Source organism: Pararge aegeria, chromosome 20 (assembly GCF_905163445.1).
Source record: "Pararge aegeria chromosome 20, ilParAegt1.1, whole genome shotgun sequence".
In the NCBI taxonomy this organism is placed as follows: Eukaryota; Metazoa; Arthropoda; class Insecta; order Lepidoptera; family Nymphalidae; genus Pararge; species Pararge aegeria.
In genome coordinates, this window is record NC_053199.1 from 7,785,401 (window position 1) to 7,799,459 (window position 14,059).

The window sequence follows — 14,059 nt, forward strand, 5'->3', positions numbered from 1 at the left end:
CTTTACCGATTGTTAACATACGTTCGCGACAGACCTATGTTGGCGGAGAGCGCCATTTTTTTTAAAACATTTACCGGAGTCGGGAGTAGGAACTTCAGGGTTCATGCATTGAATTCAGCACATACAGAATCCTCATTCAGCCATTATTGTATGCAGAGTAGTGTGTTCAAAAACAGTGAAAGCCCTGCGCACGTCTCATTTTACACCCACGGTTGTTGCTAGCTCACAAAGCTAGCTCTTCGATTTTCCCATTTTATGGTGAAGGTTTAGAACATTAGAGAAATGAATTATTGTCAACTGCTAAAAGGTCTGGTCGTTTGTTCTAGAAACCCTTCTAAAGTGGAGTGGTTTTTGATGCTTCAATATTAGCCTTCTACGTGGTTTCTGTATGTTCTTTATTCTGTATCCTACTACAAGTTTGACATTGACAATCTCTGGTAAATGACAATGCAGTCTTAGATGGTAAAGGGTCAACCTATAAGGGGTATGGCAGTTATATTGAACCCATACCTAATCTATTAAACCCCTATATCCCGAGTATGGTTTAATCCGCACTCAACCCTAAATCTCTCTCTAGTAGGAGAAAAAGAGGCCTGTGTCTAGCAGTGGGACAAAGTATTGTGGTGAAACTTGTAAAATCTACATAAACGGAGAGATTATTTTAAATAAACCTAAAATAAACTCGCAAAACTTAACAATGCAACGCGCATCTCTCGGAATACGATACGAGAAACGGACCAAAAATAATCACAAGTGTCCATAAAAATAATTATTTTTACAACACCACAACAAAGCTTGCGTATTCTCGGAGTTATACAATCGGTCTGGACGTGTGCCATAATGCTAATCATATCTTTCAATTATTACGTTTTGTATTACATCAATTCATATAATGACAGAACTGTGAAAGTCTAGTGGTTAACGGCGTTTTCGGGGGGACCGAGTTCAATCCCCGGCACTCCTGTAACTTTTCGTAGTTGTGTTTTCAAAGTAATAATTGACGGACCAAGCAAATGGCCCAACTGACTGTAAGCGGTAAACCATTGCCTGTAAACAGAGAAATTTTTTCAGGCCATGCAAAATTTTCTGCCGCCTTTCTATGTTTTGTGCCGCCTTGTGTCCATCAACCTAGACCTAGGTGTTAGCTTTTATGTGACTGTACCGATACCGATGGCAGAAACAAGCATTGCGGTAATACCTCCCTGGACTAGCTCTGTTTACAAAAAGGTTCACTACAACTAAATGTCCTTTTTTAATTCAAACCAATTAATAATATCTTTCTTTAACGATGAAGGACAACATCTAGAGGAAACCTGCATACCTGAGAGTTCTCTTCAATATTCTCATATCTATGTGAAATCTACCGATCCAGTTGCTTGGTGGGCTAAAACCTATACTCTCTTTAGTCTGCGATTTGAGCAGAGCCCTGTAATGGGCCGATAATTGGTTGATAGAGAAGATTATCAAGGTAGAGCAGGTGAAATTTAAAAAAGTGCGACATTTTTGTTGGATGGATACTTGTTACTCGGATTACGGAAGTTTAGCCGAGAGATATATAAAAGTTTGGAATAGCGCATAGGCTACTTTTGACTACTGAAAAATGTACTGTTCCCCGTGGGATAGATTTCATTTTTTTTTTCATAGAGCAAGAGATTGACAATTTTTCATGCATAATAGTAATATTAATTTTTAGTAATAGTTCAGGGGCATCAAGGAATCTTACAAAAAAAAATCTCACTTACTGCCCTCTAGACAAGAAGCTGGGTACGCCCATGGCTAGTATATTTATATGCTTTAGACAGACATATGTGAACACGTGCAATATCGACGTAGACGTATTTGGGACAACTATATTTGCTCCTACTAATTGCCGTAATGAGTCTTATCTGTGTGTTCAGTCGCCACTACAACTGTTTGCCTACCGATCGTCAGCTCACCTTACCCAAGGCTGATGAATATTGCAAGAATAGTATGTGATCTGCATTCTAATTTATTTACTGTTAATTTAAACTACTTGGAGTAAATTGGTGTTTGCATTAAGCTTCCGCTTCATTATCGTCATCAGCATAACAACCGATGGACATTTACGCATTAAAATTTCAAGCGGCTTCCTTCGACATTTTTTTATTCTTCTTCGATATCGTCGTTCCACATTGTGTGGCTACCTACCAACGCTGAATTTTCCGGAATCGCTTTACCAGTAGGTACATCGCTACATCCAGCAACCATCGCTACTCATCAGAGTTTTGGGCCCACTAATTCCATTTTTGCTCCGCAACTCTTAGACAGCATTGTTCTATAGCGTACTTTAGTTATTTTCTTGGTAGATATTTATATAAGCTTTAAGTAGCAGTAGAGCATTAGAGCTCGTCCGGGGAAGTACCACTATGCTTATTCCCGGCGGCTTTCTGTATGAGGCTTAACACCTTCCCCTCAAGGTAATGGACATGGCGACACTTTGTAGGAGATATTTCTAGCAAGCCCTGCGCAGTGCAGTTTTCTTGTTACCATGCATTTTTTTCCAGCTTTTCATCCGGTGGGCCATCTATATTATATAATTAATGCTATAAAAATAAGCTGTCTACGAGTGTCTATGGAGTGCCTAAAATGTGTAATAAATAACCCTTCCGGTTAAAAACTTAAAATTTACTTTCAGTCACTTCCAACTTTCAAAGTTCAAAAGATCGTAATGGTGCAGAAATTATTTCTTATATATTGATTGTTTCGTTTTCATATGATGCTTTTGGTACTAAAACTTATCTAGCGATAAAGACAGACATCTTTGCGCCTTTTGAGTGAAGTGTATCACTAGCAGCCGTATTTATATCAAAATCCTGATCAACTCAATGTCATGAACATTTGCTATAAATCAAATTTAATTAAATTAAATTTGTTGAAACTATGCAATAAATTAAATAAGACTTATTAGCACATTTGTAAAATTGATAATCAATTTTCTAAAATATCTTTTACACAATATAAAATTATTGTTATCAAAATAGATTATTTACCCACTTTACAAAATTACTGTAACACTAGGTACGTATGGATCATTTAAAAAATATAACTTCATAATATGCCAACACATACCTACATACCTTGCCTATTTCACAAATCGCATACATTTATGAGAAAATGAATATGAGAAGTGAAAGTTGATGGTTTTCCAAGTATGGGTGTAATTGCAGGCATACGTAAGTAATAACATGAGGAGTCCTATAATTAAAGCGTATCATAAGTTACGTTAATACACAGTAGTTGCTTAAGCTTATCTAGAGAACAAGATATTATTAGGTAAAAGTGGAAAAAAATAAACTTGGATAAAAATGAATGTCAATGAATATAATATCTCTTATAGAACACCTAAAATAATGAAATTAAAACTAAAATAAAAAAAATTGAACCGCTAAAAAAGATTAATTTAATGTATAGATTAAAATTTGTTTTGCTACATCTCGTAGTAATTATTTAATTAGAAATCTATGGTAACTGTAGAAAATAAAAAAAAAAAACGTTAAAATAGCAATTAATCAAGCGGGCATTTATTTAGGTAATAAAATTTTATACTATGGCTATTAAGCAAATATTAAAACCACGCTTCATTTTAAAAAACCAGACAAAGCTTTCATTTCATGTAAATTAAACTTTCTAACTTAAAAATTCAATTAGCAAATAATTGCAATTTATTGAAATACCATATAGGTGAGTACTATATTTTAATATTCTTCCAAAGGTTATATGTTTTTTATTGAACTTATTTCCTTCGGGATTTTACGTTTTGATTGCACCATAAAACCACATTGATTGAACTAACTGCTCAGCAATCGGCATCCCGATATAGTTTTACGAGTGATAAAAAATATGTCTATCGATACTTTTTATTACCCTGCATTTCTAATATTTCGTGCTATTAGCGAGCACTTAACTTTAAACCAATAAACATACCTTTATAATACATAAAAGTATAAAAGTGAATCATACCACTTCGTGTGGTCACTATGATATTCTACTCTATATATACGGTGCTTTCCATTGTATAGCTACGAATTAACACTTCCAGTCTAATAGTTTGAAACTTATCTTTCTAATTTACTCTTCTTCTTTCTTTCCAACCGTGATATTGTGATGATAAATAAAAAAAAAAAAAAAAAAAAAAAAAATACTGCCATGCTTATTTCTACCGAGCAGCACTACTGTGTTCCTGTCTGAGGGTAATTCTAGTCACATGAACCTTAACAACTACGCCTCAGGTATATGGAACAGGGCGGCACTTTGTATGCCGCCTCCTTGCCTGGAAGCCTATGCCCTGCAAGCTGTCGCTCTGTTAAATTGTAGAAGGTTGGTTTCTTATAAGTAAACTACAATCTACATACATTCATTATATCTGAATACTTATATTATTTCAGTAAGGTATTCGTAAAACCGTAAAATTGAACCGAACCTTGAATTTAAAGCACTCGTTAAACCACATGACTAACCTAAGTCATCATTCGAGGTCTGGCTCTTTGAGACGCGGTACGGGCAAGTGAGTCACAACAAGACAACAATCTTCCTTTTAATTAATTACCTTCTTCTTCCCGAACCGTAAAAGTTTCACAAAAATAACACCACTTTGATTCATCATCAAATTGCAAATTGTGGAACTATTTCCCATCAGAAAATACAATCCAGGGCTATTCAAGGGGCGGATAAATAAACTCCTTAAAAGCCGGCAACGCATCGGTGATAAGTGATCACATCAGGTGATAAACTTGCTCGTTCGCCCGCTATTAATATTTAAAAAAAGCACTACCTCAACTGATTGATGTCCCTAGTGGTCTCGCAGGAAGTTCCAAAAACCGCGGTCCTTTGTCGCGTGTTACCAGCGACACCCAGCTCGGAGAATTCGATTCGCGTATTTAAAATTACTGCCATGCTTATTTCTGCCGTCGAGCAGCACTACTGTGTTCCTGTCTGAGGGTAATTCTAGTCACATGAACCTTAACAACTACGCCTCAGGTATATGGAACAGGGCGGTACTTTGTATGCCGCCTCCTTGCCTGGCAGCCTATGCCCTGCAAGCTGTCGCTCTGTTTGTAGCGAATGGCTTCTTACCAAACATTAGTTTATCTGACAATTATTACAGAACTAAAAAGTGTTCAACTTTGACAAAATTATTAATAAAGTTCATCTTTTCCCAGGCCATCCGTAACATTCATCACGCCAGCATTAGTGATTGAGCGGCATAGCGTGCGCGGGCGCACGCGTGATCGGCCGCAGGAAACGGCCACTGCTTGCCACTACACTGGTACAGTCAGGGGACAGCCCAGCTCCGCGGTCGCTCTCTCCGCCTGCAATGGCCTGGTAAGTTTGAATGTCAGCATTTTTCAACCCATTTAGGTTTCACTGCTAAGCACCATCTATCACTAGAGAGAGTACGCTCACAGAACAGAGCTCAGCCTCAAACATGATTCTTAGTGCGGGTTGGCTTAAAAATAGTTAAGATGTAATATAATTTTACTGACACGTTGATTTATTAGTAATAATAAACAACTATTGATGGTCTTGGGAACTTGGTGGTGTCATTCCCTCACCTGCACGTTAAGCCATTGTTCCCGGCTTTTATTACTAACTGGTGATTACAGTTATTTAAGCCTGATCCGCATTGGAGCAGCTTGGTAGGTATATGCTATCATGCGATATTATGCTATCTCTTCTTAAGGCAGAGGATTGCTGCGCCCAGCATTGGGAAATTATTAGCTGAAGATGATCATTATACTACTAACTAAACAGAAAATTTTCTCTTGTGTTAAAAAACTAAAATAACATCCGTTTTCGGTACCGCGTGGATATTGAATTCGACAACCACCTTAGCGCAACGGTGAGCGTTGTAAATTTAAGTAGGGTCCCGGGTTCGATTCCCGGCAGGGGTAATATGGGAATTTAAATTTTTGAATTTCCTCTGGTCTGGTGGGAGGCTTTGGCCGTGGCAAGTTACCACTCTACCGACAAAAACGGATAAAAAAAGAGAAGATAAAAAAAAAATACGTACCGCTAAGCGATTTAGTGTTCCGGTGCGATTACCACCAGGTGAGATTGCAGTCAACGGCTAACTTATAGTGGAATAAAAAAACTACCATAAATCCCAGGCCATCGTTCAAACGAAAGTATATTTGGCATACCTGGGCGTCTTGAAAATAAGAATTATATTTCTGAAACAAAAGGTTATTATTCTGTTGTGGTTTTCAATAAACTACATGTCTTTGCTCCGCGGAGTGAAAATCCGTCATCATCGTGATGCAAAAAACTCAAATACTGCACCAGTTACACAACTGTTATAGTGATTGAGAAATATGGTGTTAAATTAAAAGAAAAAAGAAAGATGAAATAAATATTTAAATGCAATCCAATAATTGAACAACGAAAAGGATCTATCAATTTTAATGATACTCGGCAGCGAAAAATGTAAAAAAGTTGATAACCAACGCTACGTTCAAAAAGTAGGAAGGGTTAAAACAAATTGATTTCATACAGGCTATATGTGGCATATCAAAGCATTATTCCCAGTAATCGAAAAATCAGAATACCTCTCCATTAATCTTGCAAAGATGCCAATTGGTACAAAAATACCAGCAATTCTAAACCGGCTCACAGTTGTATTGCTCAAGTGCCTTCGTGCGTGAGGTCCGTGTAGGTAGAATTCTGAAAACAAAATAAAAGCATCACATTTTATATCTACAACTTCGAATCGTTACTTTTATATTGACAGTTTTACAATTTATAAATAAAATAAGACGGATAAGCTTTTAATTTTAAATATTATTCCCGAACAAGGCCAAAGCAAAATTGGTACTGTCCTATCTTTTACGTTAGTTAATAGTAACGACGCATAACATTTAATTTGTTAGTATCCTCTGACATAAACCGCTAAGAGAACATTAATAACATGTTTAACGTTTGTTCTTTTTTATTATTTTTAATATGTGCTTACGCTATATAATAAGTTCCTCGATGAATTTTTTACTTCGCATAAAGCTGTTATCAGATCACGGAAATATGTGATTTTATTCCCTGATTGCGAATTTTTAATTAAAATTTGGTACCAACTCATGAGTACGTTAAAATGGTTTATTTTGGGTAATGAGTCATTTGCACTGAAGAATACTTGTAGCAATATTTGTCAGGAATCTTGATGAAAACTGTTTCGGCAATAATTAAACTCTCAATATAAATTCTTCAAATTGATTGAATTGAGCAACCTGCATTATACATCTATCCGTAAATCTATACCCAAGTGTAAAGTTATTGTGAAATTCATCATCATCATCATCATCATCTCAACCAATTGACGTCTACTGCTGGACATAGGTCTTTTGTAGGGAGTTCCACAATACACGGTCCTGGGCCGCTTGCCTCCAGCGGCTCCCAGCTACTCGCCTGATGTCATCTGTCCACCTTGTTGGGGGGCGACCTACGCTGCGTTTACCGGTGCGGGGTCCATCAGTTCTCCGAACTATGTGCCACGCCGATTGCCACTTCAGCTTCGCGACTCACTGAGCTATGTCGGTAACTCTAGTTCTTCTACGGATCTCATCATTTCTGAATTGATCGTAGAGATACGTAGAGATACTCCTAACACAGCTCTCTCCATCGCCCACTGAGTGACTCTGAGCCTTCTTATGAGGCCCATAGTTAGCGACCGTTGTGAAATTACTCGTTTATAATATTATTTTGATTCGTGGTATTAACCGCTGTTTTTACCCTCATCTCCGACCCTATCAAATTTAACCTTCGTATAATAGAATTCTGTAACATACTTAAAGTCTTGGTCGTTTTTGAATGCCTTGCAATCGTGCGTTAAACGCAATCATAATAAGTTTTTTTGTTATTTTTATGACGAAGGATTATGGTCTTGTGGGTTGAAACTATTAATAATATTCAAATTTCTTTTGATATGCCAAGATTAAACTTAATTGCCAGTTTTTTAAGTGGTTATATAATTATTAAACGATAACTTATGGCTGCGAATTCGTCCGCGTTAAATTGGTATTTTTTAAACTAAGGATAGAATACGTACCTACCTATTATCTAACTACCTAAATTTTTGAATACCCCAAATCCTGTCGAACATTAAGGATGTCAACCATAAATCTAAATCTACAGGGAAATGTAGAACAAGGATATTTCAACTCTCAAATAAAGGTCCGAGTTACTAATAATATACAAACTGACGTCTGTATAACTTCGGACGTAAGACGTTACCGTCTTCTTTGAAATTTTACTTCCCTTGCTACCGTAGTCATTGATACCGTTTGTCTGCTTTGGTATTTTGATTCTTCCGGTCTTATCAAGCCATCTTCATTCATTTTACTCTCACATCAGATACTTTTTCTTTATTTTAATGGTGATCAATCGGTGTTTCACCCTTCTTAATGTGATTTAACGCCTATTCTACCACAATATCACCTCACCATACTTCCTTAAGGTGATTATAATGTGTGGCATAGTGTTAATTTGCTGCCAAAAAGAAAATTTTACACTTATACGCCGTTTGTATTCTAAGTTATGCAACATAAACTCGTTCAATTGATTTACGAGATAGTCTGGCCGCCCACGGGGTTCATATAATTAGGATAAACCTACTTATTTTGAATGTTATTTAGGGATATAATTAACCCATTAATCACACTCACACTAAATTATAAGAATGTTTATGATATCTGCTCTCTACTTTTTTTGGAAGTTTTGTGTTCGTATATCATCTACTCAGTAAGGTGCTTTTTGGCGTAAAATATTTGCGGGATCTATAACATAGTTTTCTTAGAGATGCTGTTTTTGTAACAACGAGGATACTTTTAAGATTTTTCCAATAGTCAAAACTGATGAACAAAGAATTGGTCTGGTTTCGTACAAATCTGCGAAAGTTGAATCGCAGAAAATATTACAAAGGACATACGATTAATAAAATAACAGTACATAGTATAAATAACAAAGAAATATAAATAAATCGTTAACCTATACTAAAACTTTCTTCAATTGGGACGAAGCATTATGAGGTGTCGCCGAAAACATCGGCGAATATTAAAACACCAGATTTGTCGATGATAATTCATGAATGTTTTACCGCATGTTTAATAATGCACCATCACAAAAAATGCTGGGGTTCTTCGCAAGAGTTTTTAGTGAAACTGACTGTTTTCTATTTTCACACTTTGTAGCAAATTTTTAGAATCAATTGAAGCCATAAAAGAAAATTTGGAAAATATTTTTTTAAAGATAATTCATGTTTTAGTGTATATGAAAGAATAAGAAGCATGAAATTAATTTATGGTCAATTATTTTAAATAGTCTGTATTACTAAAAATTAAAATTAATTATGTAAATGATTTGACTAGTTTCAGTAAAAAATACGATCAACGAGGATTGATGAAACTGACAGTTGACGGGCTGTTACTATAGTCTGTTGATTTCGCCAGCTTTCGTTTTCATAATTCTATGTTACAAGTTTTATTACGGCCATTTAAGCACTCTACAGTCCACAGAAATGTCGAACTCATAAAAAATGAAGTCAAACGACATTAATCTTAATGAATGATATCCACATAGCTAATATTTTACTTGATCTCACCGACATGATAGATTTTTGAATCAATACTAATTATTGTAAATGCGAAAGTTGGTTTTTTGTTTGTTTGTTTATGTGTTACCTATTTTCGGCTCAACTGCTGAGAAAAAGGACCAGAATAACGTTCCTGGACAATTAAAATAAGACTTTTATCCGCAACTTAACTTAATCCTATGGAGGGTAGAGGTAAGGAGAGTCATCTGTGTATATGAAAAAGTGTCGTCAAAATGTATTAAATTAGGATGGCGCCACATTTGTTAGAGTAGGCTTGAAAAATAAACAAGGAAGTATGGAGATACAAGGAAGTAAGGTTATATTTACCACAATATTTTGTACAACGTAAGTTGTTGAAATTCTCAATAATTAACTACTTTAGTCGATAATGACATTAAATTTTTTAACTCGGCATACTTCAATTCATCTACGATTGCTACATTCATACCATACCCTGTGCATCCACCAGCGCCATTGTGGAGGATTTTTGAACTGTTATTTAGCGCATACACTGGACACTTTTTCAACTTTTCTGCCATATAAGATGACTCTCCTTACCTCTACCCTCCATACTTAATCCGCATACAATTCCTTCTACGTTCTACACCATAAAAACTTTCATCCAAAATAACCCCATCCGCTCGCGCCGTCTCGTTCTCCCGCACGTTTACTTTGTTTAAATAGCCAATAATCTAAAGATTTGTTAATTCCAACTGGTAGTTCCAAATACTAGCGCAATCATACAATAAAATAAATTCTCAGATTTATTAGTTTAAATACCATACAAAGTTTTATTTTTATCTTCGCCATTGGATTCCTGGAAGAAATCTCTATGAAGCGATAAGGCCGCCAAATTGTATACTTTGTTTTGTTATACTTTTTTCTTTTTTTTATATACTTTTTGTGGTGTGCAATAAAAGTATATTAATTATTTCATTCATTCATTCAAAGATTTCGCGGGCGCGGATGCCCAAGCACCTCTTTTATTCGCAAGAAAAAAAAAAACAAATTGCGTCGTGTGGTATAATGTTCTTTATGGTAATAAGAGGTTCGAAACCCGTTCACATGATCCATATGAAGATAACGAATACTCAGTTACAACATAAATGTCTGGAAAGAAAGGGTTACCGAAAACAGCAACCATTTATAGAAAATTTAAATCGTAACTGCAGACTTCGTGGCTCCGAAAATTCTTGATCATTATCCAGTCTGACGATACATATTCGAATTTAAATTATATTTATCAAGCTTGACTGGCAATAATTTAATTATTTATGGACTATTTATTAATAAGATATTTAAATAAATAGTTAAAAATATTAGTAGCAAGTTGCGACGAATTTTATTTTGACATAAAATATAAAAAGGTAAATCCTAACCACATTCAGTTTTCACTTTTATTATACTCTACTTCCTGTTTAAAGTCAAAGTTTAACTCAAACACAAAGATGGCATTTTTGATTCGCACATTACATGTAAAATTTGTACATAGAAGTTATGGCGTTAATTTTGAGTCATAACGTTATGTTATATACACCAAAAACAAACGGATACTCACGTTAGCGCCTCTCGTGAGTCCCCTAATTTTATGTTATTATTATCTCCTAAACTATGCGACCAATTAGAACGCTGAGAAAATGAAAAATTTGTCTCGACGGTGAAATGACTCGACTCGAAGGAGAACTTCAAGAAAAACTTCTTAAAAGACTCTTGAGAGGTCTCTCCTTAAGGATTAATATTATATATGCTATTTCCTCTTTAAAATATTAGTATAGAAGTTTAGAAATTTGTCCGCGTTTTATTTATAGCGTCGCAACACTGTATACCCAGGACCCGTGGCTAGCTACTGACAAAGACGTGCCGCTAAGCGAGTTAGTTTTTCGGTGCGATGTTGCGTAGAAACCGATTAGGGGTATGACTACCATACTTCCAAACAGGTTAGCCCGCTACTATCTTAGATTGCATCATAACTTACCACAAGATGAGATTGCAGTCAAGGGCTAACTTGTAGTGATATAAAAAAACCCTTACGTGGTAGCTTCGAGATTTCACGACATCCTGCTACAGACCTGCATCACCAAGCACTTACCGCACGGTCTTCGTGTGGCTACTATAAGACTACGATACTCTACAATGCTATAGGTATTTCCGCGTGTTTTTTCGGGTTTGTATCGCTCTAGACAAGTGCCGGCGGTATCGCAGTGCTCATTCACTTAAAGACCACTTGACCGGGACTTGGCCGCGACACTCAACTGTTTTTGTTTAATATCAATTATCAACACTTCTAATATAAACTGCTGTACTAAATTCGCCGTATTTGAGCGCCATTCATATAATATGATATTTTCAATTAACAGTTAGCTTAACGTTTTGTATATATTCCTCTTCTTTTTGGCTTTTAGATTTGAAACGATTTGCTTTCTGAGTCCAAGGCTGTGGGTTCGATTCCCACAACTGAAAAATGTTTGTGTGATGACTATGAATATATATTTATGTTTTTTTATTCATTAAAAATATTCATCAGTTATCCTAGTACCCATAACACAAGTTACGCTTATTTAAGGGCTAGATGGCGATATGTATATTGTTGTTATATATTTATTTACATACATATTCACTTTGCCATCTATCGTGTATAACAATCAATACCGTGCCGGCAGATCAGAATACAGTCGTCACCACCCCTCCACTTCTCGTGGGTTCTCGCATACGATGCGACTTAGGGGCTATTAGGGCAGCCGCGTCCTCTGTGCTACTACTACCATCTACTTACTGCGATCGCCAATACTGTGCCTTGTGTGCGTTGTGCTTGTGTTTGTGTGTGCGTTGTGATTATGAGCAAACCTTCCCATTGGGAGAGGCCTTTAATACATCAATAGACCGTTATAGGCTATTTATTTACAATCTATATTGGAATATCACTGCTGGAATAGAATCAGTTATTTTCGAATATAATTAAAACTTAAGAAGACCACTATTTTCCTTCAATCAATTAAATAAACAATCAACTCTCCCGGTAAGCAAAGAAAATGCAAACTACTTCACTATTAAACAGTTAATTTTATAAACCACATTAGGTAAAAATAAAAATGGCAAAAGCTCTTTAAAATATTCCTAGTAGTAATATACCTACTTACATCTGAATATTTTTAATACTTAAGAGGCAGTAAATTATTTGAACTAGTCATAATTACTTTTGTGATCGCTTCTTAGAAAAGTATAGTTAAGTAGTCTGGAAAAATTTAAATAAAACCAACATTAAAAATGTATTTTAAGAAATATGCCATATGGAAAAAAAACATACTTATTATGCGCCGTTTGGGTAACTTAGATTAGGACAGATTCTACTATATAAATTTTATCGCGTCAAAAGGTTAGGTAGGATTTTTTTTGCGAACAAGAACACATTACAATCTAAAGCATAACATTATGATCTCAACTTTAGTTTATCTAAGCTACCAATTTAATCAATACTATCTATATTAAGTTCTTTATCTTAATATGTGTCTATTTTGTATTAATTTCTACGACGCGACGTTGATTAATCATTTCAAGGCAGTTTTTCGTGTTCAAAATTAGTATATTTGTAATTTTAGACAATAATAACACTCTGATGACAATAATGACAATAATAGCTCCAAAGAGCAACTACAAAAATAGCTCCAACAGACACGTCTTTTGTTTGGTCGCACGTATGACGCAAACGTGAACGCCACTTTGGTCGCAGTTTGGATGCCGCGATTTGGTCTCGCCTCAAAACTGACGTTCGGATTTGTACCTAATGTTAGTAGATTTATCGTGATAAGAAGTATTCCGTTTATTATTCCTCACAACTTCGTCCGAAGTAACAAAGTAGCCTATTTCTATGCATAAAATCACATAAATCATACAATCCGTTCTGTTGCTTCGTGAAGGAACAAACCAACTAACACAATTTCAAATCAATATAGAACAGTTGATACGTATTCTAATGTAGATTGTAAGCGGTAGTTAGGCAATACTATTAAAAAAAAAACATTGAATGAACTAGGTACACACCTAACACCTACTTTGTAATTGACTTTCGCGGCCTTCCATACGCAAGGCCGGCGACATACAGGCTAGCCGGACGGTCTCCGGTCGCTCAACTTAATAACAACGTAGATGAGGGCACTAGATTGTTCCAACATGCAATTTCACTTACGAATGGCCACGCTAATCCTAAAACTGGTTACTCAATAAAATTCCGTTTATTCATCATCGATAGGTACAGACTTTAAGCACACACTGGATGTTGGATGTTGTGTTTTAAAATGTGTATTACTTGTTTGGATGTCGTTGATTTTGTTGTTGTGTTTTAAAATGTGTATTACTTGTTGGAATTCTATTAATGAAAGTTAAATAATAACGAGATTGACGATAGTAAAAGACTATTATTACCGGGCAGCATTCTGATATAAATAGTACTGAGATGATCTTGAC

At 35.6% G+C, this 14,059-nt stretch overlaps 1 protein-coding gene across 1 annotated transcript in view; it reads left to right on the plus strand.

Moving 5' to 3' along the window:
- The window catches only part of LOC120632625 (A disintegrin and metalloproteinase with thrombospondin motifs 7-like), a 122,235-nt gene that overhangs the window by 75,142 nt on the left and 33,034 nt on the right, over positions 1-14,059 (plus strand). The window contains exon 4 of the mRNA XM_039902569.1: positions 5,181-5,343. Within this exon, the coding sequence (XP_039758503.1) occupies positions 5,181-5,343 (163 nt within the window). The remainder of the gene's footprint in view (positions 1-5,180; positions 5,344-14,059) is intronic.